The sequence below is a fragment of the Notolabrus celidotus genome, chromosome 8 (genome assembly GCF_009762535.1).
Source record: "Notolabrus celidotus isolate fNotCel1 chromosome 8, fNotCel1.pri, whole genome shotgun sequence".
NCBI lineage: Eukaryota > Metazoa > Chordata > Actinopteri > Labriformes > Labridae > Notolabrus > Notolabrus celidotus.
In genome coordinates, this window is record NC_048279.1 from 27,397,791 (window position 1) to 27,415,567 (window position 17,777).

General features: G+C 39.3%; 1 protein-coding gene across 2 annotated transcripts in view; it reads right to left on the minus strand.

Moving 5' to 3' along the window:
• Positions 1-17,777, minus strand: part of slit3 (slit homolog 3 (Drosophila)) — a 316,661-nt gene that overhangs the window by 74,276 nt on the left and 224,608 nt on the right. For both annotated transcript variants that reach the window (XM_034690744.1, XM_034690743.1), the window contains 5 exons: positions 14,953-15,024; positions 8,548-8,711; positions 6,694-6,838; positions 2,866-2,937; positions 780-851 (listed from right to left, as the gene is read on the minus strand). In XM_034690744.1, coding sequence (XP_034546635.1) covers positions 780-851; positions 2,866-2,937; positions 6,694-6,838; positions 8,548-8,711; positions 14,953-15,024 — 525 coding nt within the window. The remainder of the gene's footprint in view (positions 1-779; positions 852-2,865; positions 2,938-6,693; positions 6,839-8,547; positions 8,712-14,952; positions 15,025-17,777) is intronic.

Consider the following 17,777-nt stretch of genomic DNA (forward strand, 5'->3'; position numbering starts at 1 on the left):
ATCAGAGAGTAACACAGGTGAAGTTAATCTTTGTGTGACACAGTGTAATTTCATCTGTTTTTTATGAGATTACAAGAAAACATTGTCAGCACAGTCATTTAGGCTTTTCTCACTTAGTGAGCTGTTGGACCGGTTATCTCATTTGAGTGTCAAAAAGTGAAATAATGTTGAAGACTATGTGCTACCATTAGAAGATGCAACTGTTTAATTCACTTGAGCAGTTTTATATTTTGCTACACCACGCCTCAGCTGGCCTCTACGGCAGAAGTCGCGCCTCTCAGTGACATTACTGTTCAACAAAACTCAACTATGTGTGTGAAGGAGTGTGAATATGTGTGTGAGCCGGTGCGTGTGTGTGTGTTTGTGTCTGTGTGTGTGTTTAGACATCCAGCCGAGTTCACCTTGTCTGCCCCTTCTTGTCTGTCGGTCTGTCTCATTTCCATGCTCCGGATTGATTCAAATTAAACTGTCCTTCATGTTCTTATCACATTCACCCTCAGTGATTACAGGCCCATGCAATTACACACACATACTCACACAAGCAAATACAGTGACACACAAACAGCGCCTACGCCTACGCACACGCCACGCCGTTGTGGTCCAGTTGTCAACATCGACAGCGACAACATTTTTATTTGCTAAATGTCTGGAAATGCAATTACTCTCCTGTCTGGGTATGAGTGTGTGTGTGTGTGTGTGTGTGTGTGTGTGTGTGTGTGTGTGTGTGTGAGCGTGTGTGTGCGTGTGCGTGTGTGTGCATGTGCATGTGTTATACTTACAGTGAGGTGAGTGAGCGAAGGCCGCTGAAAGCATCGGCAGCAACGTCAGAAATCTGGTTCTTACTCAAATCACTGAGGGGAGAGAGAGAGAGAGAGAGAGAGAGAGAGAGAGAGCGAGAGAGAGAGAGAGAGAGAGAGAGAGAGAGAGAGAGGATATAAGTGCATTACTGTAACACGCGGTAATGGGGCTCATTCATGAATGTCCTAGAACTGTCTGACAAATGATCACGGGAGAATACATCAGCAGGGGTCAAGGCAAGGGGACAGGAGTAAAAAAAAAAGAAGGGCTGAATGTGTAAGTAACTGACGGACAGAGTGATGGATAGGCAGAGAGAAAGAGATAAAGAGAGAGAGAGAGAGAGAGAGAGAGAGAGAGAGAGAGAGAGAGAGAGAGAGAGAGAGAGAGAGAGAGAGAGAGAGAGAGAGACTTGCAGCAGTGACATGTTAAGTGCAGTTCATGTCATTCACTTCCGCTGTAAGATATATTATTTAACACCTCTACTAGGGTTATAGAAGTGGGTGTGGGGAATACACGATGGTGCTAGAATGTGTGTGAGTGTGTGTGGGAGAGGGGGGTATCTGGGTGGGTGTATAACCTTCCAACCTTGCTCAAGTCTGCAAGTCTGGCATTTTCAGGCATTTGCATGATAAGGACATTTTTCACCAGCGAGCTTTATGTCTGTGGGGTGTGTGTGACAGAGACAAGAAAAAGATGACCTGTGTGAGAGTGTGTGAGAGTGTGTGTGTGAGAGCGTGTATGCTGGTTTGGACTTGGCATGTGCCCTTTTCTTTAAATAATGCACAATGGGCTGTATTAGCAGTGTGTTTATGTCTTATATACACTACATCACTGACTGATTACTTGTTTGTTAGTTGATTGATTAAATTCTTGTTCATCCAAGTAAGTTATTCATTAAAAGGAAATATAGAAAATGTTAAAATCAACATATATTAGACCCAACACATATTTTAATTTTTCCTGGATAAGCCCTAAAAACAGAGAGTAATAAAATGTATACATCTATATATATATATTTAAGTTATTTGTAAAAAAAAATCAGTGCTGATTCGAAAAAACTTCTTGGGCATCTGTAAAACGTTTTTTGTATTTGTCAAGTTCAAATTGTATTATATTTCTTGGAAAATAAGCTTTCATCTAAATAGCATATCCCTATTCTATCTAGATGGTTATGATGATACTTACACACTTGACATGATTCAGATTGTTTATACATTTGTTTACAGCTTGTGAAATAGTTATCCATGCTGCATTGGTTTTATTCACCTATAAACTTTTAATACAGATGTGTCTGCCCTTCATCCCTCTTAACTCTGAATTTACATAATTGTGGTAATCACTCACAGAATGGTTGGCTACTCCACATTCAATAATTTACCTATTTGGTTTATTTATAAGCTGTAGCTGTCATGCATTACTGTTGTTTAAGCATTGTTTTTATATCTCAACACATCTGTAAATCAGGGTAACTCATCATTTGAGTAAAAACAAAAGGTGTTTGAATGTATAAGTGTACATGCTACTACTACAGCCATGACTCAGTGTGTTAAAGTGAACCAGCTCAGCTCATACTGACTTACTGTATAAACCAATGAGTGAAGTGGAGTGCCCCAAGGATCTTAACTGGGTATCCCAAGAGCTGAACCTCCATGCAAATGACATAGATGCTAATTTTGACCAGGGGCGTCGCCAGACTTTTTTTTTTGACTTGGGTGGCCCAACTTTGGTACTGGCTATGTGTGCATATCCAGAAATGTTTTATTGTTTTAAATCTAACCTTTATTTAACCAGATAATAACCATTTAGTTCAAGACCTCTTTCACAAGGGTGACCTGCCAAGAGGTCAGCAGCAGATGTCATACTAGATTTTACATGATACAGACCAGATACGACAATACTCATAGCTCAAAATCTTCAAAGACTCAGAAAGAAGACGTTTATCTAAATGCAGTAAAACATATATAAAACAAATAAATTGTGTAACTCCTCCGAGAAGATAATGCAAGCTATATTGTAAGCATATGTTGTTAAGTGTTGTAGAGTGTATGCAGCTTTATCCATACTTACATTCTCTTGAGCTTCTTGTATGCAGAAAAGGCTCCAGCGGGGACACTTTTAATCAAGTTCTGCTCCAAACGTCTGGGAAAAAGTGAGAAAGAGAGAGCAAAACAAGAAAGACAAAGAGACAAAGGGAAGGTGAGAAGTGGCGTAAGATGATCTTTATGAATCTTTAAAGAAAAAACTAATTAAAACAGCACATTACCCCTTAAACATACAATGGGAGTATCTGGATAAAACTTCAAAAGGGGCATATCATGCATAAGATTATGAGCTAATTCCCTCCCTTTCAATATTTAATTTCACCAAGGACAAAGAAAACATTAGTTATTAGGAGGTCTTGTTTTAGCCCTCAACACAAGCCGGGCACATGGGCCCAGAAAGTTCAAAAGGTGGCTGTTCCTATCAACAACTACACAATATTTTCTGCAGGGTGCTCAGTGCTTTGCAGCAGGGGCTCGGCAAGGCCACTCAGTATTAAATGAGCTTACATGGGACCAAACAAAAACTGAATGGCTGACCATGATTGCTATTTGATTAGTAATACTTTCTGAAATAGATATGGCGATGCCTATTAATATTTTTTAAAGCAAAATAACCAGCATACTGGCTAAACCAAATTTAAAATCACTTATCAAATGAATGTCGGTTTTATAATGCACGACTTGCACATCATCATGTTTTTGTGTGTACCCAAATTCCTTTGATGGAGCTACAACACTCTCTTCTTTGGGTGCAGCCAGACTTTTATTTATGAACACATTAGATTCTTTAACTTTTTCAGGCTATTGGCCAAAGAGAATTTATTACATCCCTTTCCCTGCAAGACTGCAGACTCATTACATCATACCGGTAGAATTTCTCTATTATCACATGGGGAGTCATCAGAGCTACACATAAAGCCCACTGTTGGGAAAATGTTCTGTTGGTTTAGCCTCTGCTCTCCGATGATGTAGCCAACACCTCCATCTATGTAGCTCATGCATTCTTAATGTCTCCGTATTGCTGTGGTGAAAAGGCGGGAAGGGAGCAGGAGAGGAAAAATGTAAACAAGACAGAGGGGGGAATGAGGGGAGAATAAAAAGCCATAGGCGAGTAGTGAGAAAATTAGAGGAAAAGACTGAACAAAAGGTGAGAGAGGAGAAATCATTCGAGGATAGTGGGAAAATAGGACAACAGAGGAGAAATCAGAGGAGTGGAAAAGAGTGGACAACAGGGGAGACGAGAGGAAAAATCAGAGAAGTGGAGGATGCGGTGAGGTCCCAAGGCCAGCCACAGGGTCAGCTGTCAGAATGATAAATGGAAACTAATCCACCCTACTTCTTCCTCTCCTCCTCCTCTTCTGCCCCCACCCTGTCTTGCTCTTGACCTCCATCCTTCATCCCTATCTATCTATCTATCTATCTATCTATCTATCTATCTATCTATCTATCTATCTATCTATCTATCTATCTATCTATCTATCTATCTATCTATCTATCTATCTTTCCATCCATCCATCCATCCATCCATCCATCCATCCATCCAGCTAACTATTTATTTATTTATTATCCAGACAAGAGGCTAGCAATATAGCGTCATGTCTTTCTTGCTTGCTAGCAATTCAGCTATCTTGCCGTTAGCTACCTCTCATTGTTGTGAGAAAAGATAATCCTAACAAAGGTCATGTTCTGATTTGAAGCAAGTGTATTGTTGCTGTGAGGAATGATCTGCTTGTGTTGATTTTGGCGCCCCCTGTGGGAAAAATGCCAATCTTATATCTTTGCTCATCTTGTTCTGGATGTGTAACTCTGCCAAAAAATCTCAAATGTATCACTCATATATATTTGCTGTGTAAAAAGTAAAAATAAGAGGTTTCCTTCACCATGCTATAAATTGCCTTGCTCTGATCCTAAGCCCCTTGCAGTGGTTACAGGTATTAACATCAACAACAAAGCACTTGTCAGTCTTTTCACTCATAGTCTCATTTGCCTTTGCAGGTCATAAAGAGGCAAAGCTGTCAATTTCAGTTTGTTTCATAACCAGTCAAACACTCCTGACGAGAGCTTTAACCGTGCTCTCAAATTAAATGCTTTCTTTGTCCTGGCTTTGAAACAACCACAATCCTAACAGGTGTTTGTGTCTTGGCACATGTCCCTTTCTTAATTGCCATGGCTCACGACCCCTGGCGGGCAACAACAACTTATATCAGCTCAGGGGTCAAAATGAATCAAGGATGTGGAGATATTGACAAAGGCAACCAGGGCACACAATAGGTAACAAATTATATCTGGAGGCTTTAAACAAGGTTGAGACAAAGACACTTAGAGGCTCAATATCAACGGATGAATTAAGGAGAAGACATTTAAAGAGGCTTTATAAAAAATCTATAAGGTGAGGCGATTAAATGTGAGCTGAAACAGGAGATGGGTTTGGCAGGAGAGTATGTTCACAATGGGCTAAGCCTACACACGCACAAGCACACACACACATTCACACACAAACACATACACACACTCACACTTGAAAAAGCTCACTCACACACGTATCTCTAATGTTAAAATAAAGCCCATGCATACCCTTTAGACAAGCTGTTTTTGTTAACCTTGTTTAGGGATATATTTACTTAAACAGACAGGTCAAAGCACACTCTTAAATTTGCACAGTTGCATGCTGCACACATACATACACACATATTTGGCAGTCACTCTGCCAAGACCATCCAGAAAAATGACTTTGTATATATAGAAGGACTTACGATACATCATCCTGTTATGCTCCATTGTTTCTGGCTGCAGCCGCAACATTTTGTATTATTGATCTAATGCTAATTTCTGCATGTGTGTGTCCTAGAGATTTCATCAGATATGCTTTGTCACCTGTGGCTCAATCAAAATCCAGGTGCATGTGTGTGTGTGTGTGTGTGTGCGTGTGTGTGTGTGTGTGTGTGTGTGTGTGTGTGTGTGTGTGTGTGTATGTTTTTGTGTATGTGTTGGCCCCAAGTACATACCTTGTTTGCACAGGCAGAACTGGTGTGTCTGCATATATGCATGTGCACCGGTGAGTGTGTCAGTGTGGATCTATTACTTATGCTAGGGAGGTATAGCGGTATTGGCGTAGCGTTGCAGGGGAGAATTGCTTCCTTACTCACAGAGCAATCAAGCAGCTGTCCTCTATACAAACAAACAGGGTACAACGATCAATACGGATATCAAACATGTCCCACTGTGGCGTGTGTGTGTGTGTGTGTGTAGGTTAGAAAATGTGTCCAAGACACAGACAAAAGGAGGGAGGAGGTAGGAGGAGGCAAAGTGATGGAGGGATAAAAAAAGTTCTGCTGAAAACAAGATGCTGATGCAAAACTTGCCGGGTCAATTGTAATCTCTATATTCTATCATGGTGAGTCGAATTGTTTGAGAAACATAGTTATACTGTGCACGTTGTTTACTTTGGTTTATGGGAGTTTTGAAGTGCTGTGTTTGATTTTAGATCCTTGAATTGACAAGAATCCCATCTCTACTGTTTCACACAGATGGTTACACATAACCAGAATAACAGCAAAACATGTTGATTCAGTAGATAAAGAGAATGAGAAAAAGGCTCATCACTACATGATTATTTGCATTGTAAACATGTCATGCACTGCAACCACAATGAGAATATAGAGGATTTTAAAATGGAAACAGTAGGCTATGAGGTTCAATGCCAATTTATGAAGGCAACAAAATTAACATTTTAACACAAGTCCAATTAAAGTGTGCAAAATGTGAGAGTAAAAACTGCAGCAAGGAAATTGTAGACATATTCAAGCTTAGGAATGCATGTGCATAAAGTATAAGTGCAATAAAGCCGGCTTACATCTCTACGATGCCCTCGGGGAGGTTGGCTGGTATTTCTGTGAGACCTTTACGACGACAGTCCACAATGTTGTTGTTGCAGCTGCAGGTGGGTGGACACACAGCCACCTGAGGAACACAAGTCCTTGGCTCTGTCTGTGCTTGACCTGTTAACAGACATCATTTATCAGATTCTTTAAACTTCAGACAAAAAATGGTTATCAGTTTTTTTTATAAGCATACTGTTGTTGATCTATTGTCAAATATGAGAATAAGAAGGAGAAGGAGAAGAGGCTTAAGTGTTAATAAGAAGACAGTTGTGGTAAAGTTAATTTGGGAAAGAAAGAAAGAAAGATAGAAAGAAAGAAAGAAAGAAAGAAAGAAAGAAAGAAAGAAAGAAAGAAAGAAAGAAAGAAAGAAAGAAAAGTGCAGTAAGAGGAGGCCTGTTGTTGAGCATGTAGGCAGAAAAAAGGAGGCTAAAGGCTAATAAAGAGAGCACAGCCTGACAGTCTATTAACAGAGAAAGCTGAATCAGAGGCCTATAAACAGTCCCTATACTATCTACAGCTGATAACACCACTGCTCTTATTCTGCTCTTTTGGCTGATTACGTGCTCTACATGGTGTAATTCTTTCAGTGCTTTAAACTTAATGCTGAGCTGTGTGGAGCTGATAACAATACTGCCTGTAATAGTGGCTGCTAGATTGAGTAGAAGTGTTGTATGGTGTACAGAGTCTCTCTTTCAATGACACAAACGTATAATATTAATTGACGTTAATGTGCATTGTGTGTCATATTTTAATGCGTGTCTTGAGGTTTTGCTGGAGAGTTTAATTCTGTCTCAGTTGTAAAGAAAGCATCACTTAAAGCTCCTGTGAGGAACTTCCTGTTTGTGCCGGTTTTGGCGCCCCCTGTGGTCAAAGTGGTACATCTCATCTCTCTGCTGTTCTAGTCGTTTAGATGTGTCATCTTTTATGACAAAAATCTCCTCCTGTTGTCTTAAAGAGTCAAACATTTAATTTACCGTGAATAATTGCCATGGATAAAGCAAGGAATGCTCTGTGTGCCATCAGTTGTCTTTATATGACACCTACCCTCTTACAGAGGTTTCAAGCATTACAAATTATGATATGGACATTGTCAGTCTTAAGCCGATGGTTCTAATTGTTTTGGTTGTTCATTTCTGTTTTTAACTCATAAAGAGAAGTTACTGTTAATTTCAGCCTACTACTCCTTGAAGGAGCTTTAAGAGGCTTGATTTCACTCTGAAAACTCCTGTTGGGGACATTAAGTTTGTGTTGATTTTGGTCTTTGCTCTAGACAAAGCTGCACTTCTTATCTTTTGATAATCATTGAAATTCTTCGCTATGGAAAATTTAAAAAATGGTGTTTTTTCTTCAACGTGCCCTTACGCTCTTTGTATGGCGCAACCCGTGGCAAAGGTTTCAGACAATCAAAATGAATAATAGAACAAATCCATCCTTATGCTGATGATCTTGTTGGGTTTTGGGTCACAAGAGGCATAAGTATTAATTTCAACCTGCTTCATAACCAGCTAAAAACTCCTCATAGGAGCTTTAAAGTACTCAAGTTTCTGTCAGATAGATGAAGCAGCTGTTGAATCAAAAAGTTTGACTTCTTTGCGGAAATACTTTAATTTTTTCATTCAGAGCTAATATAAAAGAGTGAACACAAAACATGCCAACTATGGCTTCATATTTCACCACTACTTTCACTTATGAAAAAGTAATATCATCCTTTAAGGGATAGTATTTGCTTTTTTAAGTACTGAAAGGGCTACTTTAGTGTGTCCTTCAGCAGTGCTTTATAATATTTCTTCAGAATAGCTGGATTTTGTGTGTTTTTATAAGCTTACCATTGCAGACAAAATCCTTCTTCTGCACATCAGGGACGTTAAGGCCCCTCATGTGGGCGGGGGCCATGCACTGGGTAAAGGGAGCCAAGCCTCGCCTGGCTCTGAGCCAATCAGAGAGCCAGGACAGGTGACAGTCACAGTGGAGGTTGTTGGAGTGCAGACGACTGAAACAAAAGGAGGTACATATTTTTATTAGTCTGCAAAATAGTACAAAATTAGGAAATCTAACAAAATGACCTTCTGATTATCCTGAAATGTCACTTTCTAAAGGTCAGATTCTCACATAATGTCTATAAAGTGAATCTGAGGACATCCCACTTGTAGAAAATGAATCTCATTCTGTATTCAAACAGGTCCTTTTTTTTCACTCAGTTAACATCCTTGGCCAGGATCATGAGGTTGTTGCTTAGGTGAAACACACAAACAATGAGGCACCACACACAAACACACAGAGTAATATCCTCAGCCCTCATTTCCCCAAAGTCTGTGACAATATGACTCCCTGTAGAGAGAGGACACACACACAAACACACACACACACACACACACACATCTGAATTACAATCCAGAAAGACGAAAACCAAGGGAGAAAAGGAACATGGCGACTAAGATTTAAAGAAAAATGTTATTGTTCTGGAAATATGAAGTATGGAAAATATTCAGACGTTTGCAAGAGTCTAAAGAAAGACTGCAAGTAAGAATGACAAAAATAACAAAAGGGTGAGCATTAGAATAAAAAATAATCATGGGAAAGAGAGATGGGAAAAATAATGCAAAGATAGAAATTGTGGAGGATCTTTGTATTTTTGTCTTGTTTTCAAAGTGGCAGGCTTAGAGTGATACAAATCCTGTCATTATCTGGGCTTCTTCTATCACCTTTAGACCTTTTCTTTTACTCTGTTATTAAGATGTTTATTATCTTACATGCACACTCTCCCAGTTATGAATAAATTTCTAGTTGTTATAAGATATCTTTCCTAATCCACTTCCACTTCACTGAGGTGAATGAAGTTTTGCTGGTGTTGGCTAATGCTTGGAAAATGTATGTTTAAAAAAACTTAACAGGAGCTTGTGTCTCCAGAGCCAATGGCCCCGTTGCTGGGCAAAACACACATTATGTGCTAAAACAACAGTTTTCATTGGGTCTATTTCTATGGCAGAAAGTAGTGCCAATCCCCACTGTGCCATTCCAAATGTTGATTACATTGAGTAACTGGAGCACTGTTTCTGGAAAGACTTTCTCACTACGTTGTAAATGGTTAAAAAAAAACAACATTTAATTTGCCGCCATTGTAACAAATCTCAGAGAAAGATACCTCAAGCATAAAGTAAGTCACTGAATGGCAGTTTATCTCACTTAGAACTCGAATTTAACGCCTGCAAATTATATGAGGAGATCCTTCAATGTACTAGTCTACGCCTTGCATTATGTTTAAGTGTTTCCCTGTGGCAGCAATGGGGGAAGGTGGATGCAATTGGACAAATGTCACTGTATTTATAGCCGGTCTCTATCCATCTCTCTCTCTCTCTCTCTGTCTCCATCTTTCTTTCATTGAGCATGTGTTTCACCGCAGATCATGTGTAAAGTCCCTCCTCGTGACAGGTAAGCTGTGATTCACCACAAATTACAGGTTATAATCGGTCGGCAAATATTATAAGACAGATGTTATTGTAGGTGGGTCGCCAAAGTAGCATAAAAGCTGTGTTTGTACTGATAAGCCATGATTCAATACAATACAAAGTGATACAATTGTCATGAGTTGCTTTAGTTTAGTTGTGTATTTACTTGATGTTGTAATCTGTCTTTGATTTCCTGTTTTATTTTGTAGATTTACCTTGTGTCTCATGTCTTGTTTCCTCCCTGTCTGTATTCTGTATTAGTTATGACTTGTCATTGTGTCTTCCTTGTGTTGTTGGTGATCCATGTCTTGTGTTGTATTTCTTTGTGTGTGTGTTTATGTTTTCTCTTGTGTCTCTTAGTGGAGTCTATTGTTTTTCCTGTTTTATTTTGTAGCTTTTGCTCCCTGTGTGTCTGGTGTAGTTTTACTTCCTGCCCTTGTGTGTTTCCCTCCACTTTGAATACTCTTAATTAGATTCACCTGGGTCTTTTGTCACACCTGTGTTGATTACTCTGTGTGTACTTAGTTTCTCTGTTTCCCTGCTCCTTTTGTTGGATCATTGACTCTGTGTCTCAAGTCTTTCCCTGCGTCTTCCTTGCTTTGTTCCTCGTGCTCCCTGCGGTGGTTTTTGTGTTTTAGTTTGGACTTTTTGTGTTTTGCTAATAGAAATTTTTAAATGTTTTGTTTCACCTTTTGCCTTTTTGTTCTTTTGTTTTACACATCTTCAAAATTCTGAACATAGGTCCTCCTTCCAACATGATATGATACAGCAGGACACAATCTCATACCATACTTTGTAGTTTACCAATGTGAGGTGACCTTACTGGATATCATTTCTACACGAGGTGATGATTAGAAATGATTGCCAGTTTTTGCTAATATGAGGACCTGAGGTAACATTTAACATGAATAGCTAAATCCATTGTGGCATTAATTAAAAGGTTCTACTTAATAAAGAACAGGCAGGTAATGTTTCAGAGAGCTGAGACTCTCCTTGAGCCGGACCGGCTGGATTTGACACCTCAAGAGAGAAAGAGTGAGAGAGAAAGGGAAGAGAGGGAGGGATGAGGAGGAGCAGGGCGGATGAACAGCAGAATGTCTTGTCAGCGTATTATACGCGAGCCGGGATATCTAGCCTTTCAGAAGACAGGCCTTGCTTTGTAATAAAGCAGAGGACAAATCCTGTTATGGAACAGAGATGGGCTCATTGATGCTAGCAGCGGGGGCAGTGGGTTTTAATACCACTCTCCCATTATAAATCCAGTTTATAGTCAAACCCCTGCCTGGAGATAGCCACGTCTCGGCCCACCCCCGGCTCAGCCTTAATTACTGACAAGTAGGATTAAAACACAGGGGAGAATGGGAAGATGCAGGGGGCATAGAGGGAGTGCTGTGTTTGTGTGAATGTGTGTGTGTAAACTGTGTTTGTGTGGAGCTGTTAGTCGGTGTTAGTGTTTGTTGTCTTCAGTGGTTGCAGGGTGACATAGGGCACCATGCATAATGCTTCTGTGAATGTGAGTGTGTTTGGTGTGTGTGTTTTTATTCTTAGTATTTGCTCCAGGGGGTTACCTTTTTAGTACAGTGAATAACACACACACACAGACACACACACACAGATACACTCATACACACTCAGATTGAAGCAGTGGGAGTTCTCGTCTCTTCATCGGATCAAGTTTCTGAGTGAGAGACACCATGAGATGATATCATTACTGCTAACAGAATAAATGGATTCTTCGGGGAAAAAAGAAAAGAAGAAGAGGATGAGGATGAAGAGGAAGAGGAAGACAAATTTATTGAGACATATAATGAGAAAAATAATTAAATATATATTTAAAAACAGCTATATATCAAGGAGTCAAAGGGAAGATGGCATAGAGGTGAGCCTTTCTATTTAGAAATAGGTTTCCACACACACACACACACACACACACACACACACACACACACACACACACACACACACACACACACACACATACACACAAACTTCTTTAACCCCCTTCTTATCAAATCGGGGACATCTCTAAACATTTGATTGAATGAGTTGTTTTTATTAAAGCAACAAATTCAATACTGGGATCTGAGGGCGGCAAAATAGAAAGGACAAAAAATTGAATACAGGGAAGAGGAGACAGAAAAGTGGAATCAGAGGAAAGAGGAGGTGGATGACTCGGGGTACAAAAGCTGCACTGCAAAAAACTCAAACCTAAGCAAGCATTTTTGTCTTATTTTTCATAAAAGGTGACTTATTAGACTTAATATGAGCCATGTTACCGAACAAATCAAGATACATGTCTTACTTCAAGATATAACAAACCAAAACTGAGACCTGAATTGATTTGAATGAGTAAAACTATCTGCCAGTGAGGAAGAAAAAACATACCTTTTAAATTTCTTGAAATAAGACGTTATTCTTTTTTCAAGAAACTTGACAAGTACATTTTTCGTATCCCATTGGATGACTTTTTTTTTGGCTTGCAATATATTGGTATAAGTATTTCACATCTTGGTTGACTTCTCAGTTGAATGTGGCTTATATCAAGTTTAATAAGATTTTTTTTTTTACAAGAGATAACACCAGAGCAGAGGAAAAAGGGACAAACAGAGGAATGAGCCAAAAAAGGGATGCACATATACCATATTGGACTGCATAAAAGATGACCCTGAAATTAAGGCAACATCCCCATCTTTCAAAAAGTACTCTAAGACCGAATCTTTCTTTTATTCATGTGGAAAACCATTTTAATTGTTAACAATGACCAAACAAAACCCATATTGAATGTCTTCAAATTACAATTTCACATTTAAACAGAATGAAATGTTATCATGTGAACATGAGGGACTTATGTTATTGGTATTGTTATACCATGAAAATTAAAATAACCTACAGTCTACTGGATGATTCATGGGATGTGGTAACGGGTATACTTTGGATCTGTTTTTCAGAAACATACTAATGCGCATATTAAGACACTTCTTTTGCACACCATCTTTGGACGCTGAACTCTGTGACGTCATATTTCTTGGCAGTTTGACGGTTGTTTAATGTCTCTGCTTCATTGATAACGTTTCCCTACATAAACATCATAACTCTGCCTCTGTTGTTGGTTTACCTGTCCTACTTTTTAGTAATGTCATTCACCATGTCTATTCATCTTTCACCCCTCGGTCAACATGGCGGTGAGTGACGGCTGGCCTCAGTCATGACTATACAGATGAGTTGCACTGTCTACTGTTGTACTGAATATTGACATTTTATGACTAAACCCTGAATATAAGATGATCCCTCTCTCTTCGGATGTATTTCAAGGATAAATACTCTGTCATATATTCAGATCAATACAGTAGAGGGAAAATGGTGAGAAAAAAGGAAGAGGGTGAATAAGGATATCAGAGGGCGCGATCACTCAGTGTCGACAGAAAACAGAGTCAGACAAGGGCCTCTGATTAAAAGATATAGGGATCGGTAACTCTGCACTCCATTTGCTTAGAACTGTGTAGCTTCGCTGCTGCCTGGAAGCCAATTATTAAAGGATACTTTGGGCTGAGTTGCCTGGCTCAAAAAGGCTTAAACAACAAGAAACACAGAAACCCCTCTTTGTGATTGGCTGTCGATGTATGCCGTCATTATAAATTTGTCTGAAAATTTCCATAAAAGATAAATGGAACTCAGTGGTTGTTATCCTGCATTTATTTTGATGGGCTGTGTATTGAGAAATCCCCATGTCTGAACGTCAAGTAGGGTTCCTCGACCACAAGAGTGCCTCTTAAAAAATGGTGATTTGGGGGGAAATCCCGTTCTATGCACGCTGGTTTGGCAGAATTCAACCCCAGTGTGGCCAAAAAGAATGCAACTCCCACAGTCCCAAAGGATTATGGGTAGTCTCCCTTGGGATGTCGTGCCATTGCCTTGGCAACTGCAAGATCTCCTTCACACAACAAAATACACGGAATAACCCACAAAAAACAGATTTGCACGCAATGAGAGAACCCTGCTGTAATCAATCAGAAAGGGTGATTTGGCAGGGGGTTCACTTTGGATTACGACTTTGTGTGTGTGTGTGTGTGTGTGTGTGTGTGTGTGTGTGTGTGTGTGTGTGTGTGTGTGTAATGTATTGTTTGTGCTCAATTTAGTAACATCAGTATTGGAGGTTTCTTCTAATGAATCAAAGCAGTTTGAACTGTAGCGCCTAAACAAGCTCTTCTTGTGGTTTTAATGAGGTTACCATTACTCAAATGTGTGTGGTGTGTGTTCATATATTTGTCACTGTATCCATCGCTGTGTGTGTCTTTATTTGCCAGTGTGTGTCTACGTAATGGCCACATGATTATTTGCAGTCATGAAACAATAGAAGAGTGGGTCTCTTATTATGGCGTGATGAGATGATCACACACAGACCCCACTGCCGCACTCAGTTGCACCACTGTTTGTGGTGTGTGTGTGTGTGTGTGTGTGTGTGTGTGTGTGTGTGTGTGTGTGTGTGTGTGTGTGTGTGTGTGTGTGTGTGTTTGTGTGTACGTGTGTGCATATTTGGTCAGTTTGGATGTAAGTAGGCACTAATACATCCCTGCACATGTGTGTATGTGTTAATCTGCAACCACAGAGTGTGTGTTCATCTGAGTATCTGTAGTGTATGTCAGGAGTTTTCTGCAAGTGTTCGTGTGTGTAGATGTTTGTGTGTGTGTGTGTGTGTGTGTGTGTGTGTGTGTGTGTGTGTGTGTGTGTGTGTGTGTGTGTGTGTGTGTGTGTGTGTGTGTGTGTGTGTGTGTGTGTTATACTCACAGCGTCCGCAGCTTGGGCATGTGGTTGAAGCTGGACAGGGGGATGAGGGTGATGTTGTTGTTGTTGAGGGTGCTGGACAGAGAAACAGAGAGAGAGCGAGAGAGAGGAGGGGGGAAAGAGGAAAAACAGACTGTTAAAATAAATCCATGGTGCCACTTTTTGGTTCTGGCGGTTTTTACAGTGACGCCAATCAAATTAAATTCTATCCTGACAGCAGGTTCAAGTTTACGTCACCTTTTCTACAACCTCTCAGAGAAACAAGAGATAAAAAAACACTAATAATGACCAGGTTTGGTTATTTTTGTTAAACTCTCAAACTTTAATAACTCTGTTTATAGGAACAGCTTTGTTAGGCGGGGGTTTCAAACTAAGAGATGTGTGTAAAATTTGATTTTGGGGAATCCTGGTGTCATAGACTAGCAAATTATAATAAAAAAATGATGAACACAATCATTAAATATGTTCTGCTACACCAAAACATGTTTGTTAGCCTTCTCTGTGAACCTTATGAGGATACTAATGGACGCAATTCTGAATGTGAGATGTAAACACCTAAAACGGCTTGCACTATGTTACGTTGATGTTAGAATAAATATCAGTGGTTTCTATTTGTGCTCTCCAATTCACTGATGACTTCTTTGTTAAAAAGAAACAGAATGAGCTGGATTAGCAGCTCATCTGTTACTAAAACCTGGTGGTGTTCCATCTATAAAGACCTTCCAAAAAGGATCAAAACCACAAGCCGGAAGTAACATTATAACAGCACATTATGTAACTAACGTGGGCTCTAAAAGCAAGCCTCAGACATGTTCCGTATACGACCCAAGTATAACTCTTGAATCATTTCATAACTACAAAGCTGTGAGAACAGTAACACTGTGTCTAACTTTATACCATTGGAATAGCAGCCAAGAGGAAGTGTTCAAGGCAAAGACTGAATAGTGTTTAAATGAGGGTATTCACAGACTCCAGTATAAGATCAAGAAAGGGGTTTTGAGCTGCCAATCATGCAAATGTACTCTATAGGTGTACCAAACTGTCATAATGAAAGGTGACAATGAATATAGATCTCCTTTAAGTGGGTAAATAGTGTTTGAGTTGACTCATGCAGACATTGTAAAGAGCTGATTTTAGTTATTATGGTTGTCTCTTTAATAATGGGAGCTATGGAGAGGCTAACGTTTGATGTGGGTTTTTTTCAGTTTAGTAAGAACAGAAACTATTTACTGCAGATAATTTAATTTCCATTGTTGCTTTTTGAAAGGTTCTCTTAAAATGAAGTATTCCTTTCACTGAATTGTGGGACTCAAAATATAGATTTCATAATGTTAATATTATAAGACACACTTGTATAAACGTGTTATTCTTGGTTGTATGAATAAATGTGATCTAATTTGAATTTAAATCAAATAAGCATTTATAATCTTTTTTCAAACATCATCAATACTGCAGCCTATGCTTTTGCAAATTCTGACCTTCTGTCCAGGGTGCCACTTGTGTGCCAAGTCATCATATAGAGTTTAAACTCATAATTTATTCATACACACATGAACACACATATATGAACACACAAACGTCTTTGATCTGTTTTTTTTTTCCATCCCTCATTCCTAAGCAGGTCACTGCTGTCTCCGTCTATCAGCTCCCTCATAAACTAATTTATGTCTTGTATGTTGTATTGACCTACAGTGGAATGAAAAACAAGGTTGATTGTCATTGCAAACATACATAGATACACACACACAAACAGCTGTAGTTGGTGTGCTGAAGAAACACAGGTTATTGATTTTCTGTGGTTTTCGTGTACAGAAATGGAGACAGAAATGAGAGCAGAGGGGAAAAAACATGCAAGAGGCGACTACTCCATCATAAGAGAATGCACAGGGGGCTCACATCACATTGACTGGAGTCGTTCAATCCCTCGCAGTAAGGGGGGGATAAAATCAGACACTAGCAGCTCCCTCATGGATGAAACAGTATAGACGTAAAGAAATAGACTAGACAATAAGCTTGCATAATGTGTTCACAATGCAATGAACATTACTTGAAAAATATACCTCAGTTATTATCCTTAGAGGAGTCACTGACGACAATTTTTTTTACAGTAAACAAGGTATAGTATGTGATAACTTGATGCAAGTATATGACCTGACTTAACCAATCACCATTCCTCATGAGTCGTGCATCAACCTGACTCCTTAAGCCCAATTCAATAAAAGGCAGTGTAGGGCGGGCCATGACTTTGTATCATTCCTTTATAAGACTCTTCAAAGAAAAAGCCATCTAACGCTTCATCCATTGGTTTGTACCATTTTCTTGCTGTCTTGTTTCAAAATATTATCGAGGTCCAGACCTCAGTAACCTCATAGCTGGTTACAGCCATGCCCAGGATTTCTAAAAATTATATTATATTGTAGTTTTTCTTGTGACTTCTGGTAGCCAACGTCAACACGAGCCATTGCAACTCTGTTCTGTTTTTACCAGCGTTGCATGGATCATTAATTTTGTTGGATTATAAAATAAGGCAAGTTTATATTATATATCACCCGAAACCTTGTGTGTTCAAAGACTCATTGTTTCAGGATGAATGAAGACTGAGAGGTAATATTTTTACAACTAAAAACCCATTCATTTTTCACGTCTGACAATGTGTTTTTAATGCTTCCCGACAAGGACAAGGTCAGCGTTCTCTCTGAAAAATGACCCCAATTCAACATAAGAGAGTTTTTATTTCCAGCATCTGCAATATGTTTGTGCCTAAACATACAGTGTGACCGCACCGAGGGTTTGGATTGCACCGTCAAAAATCAAGGACTGTTTGTTTA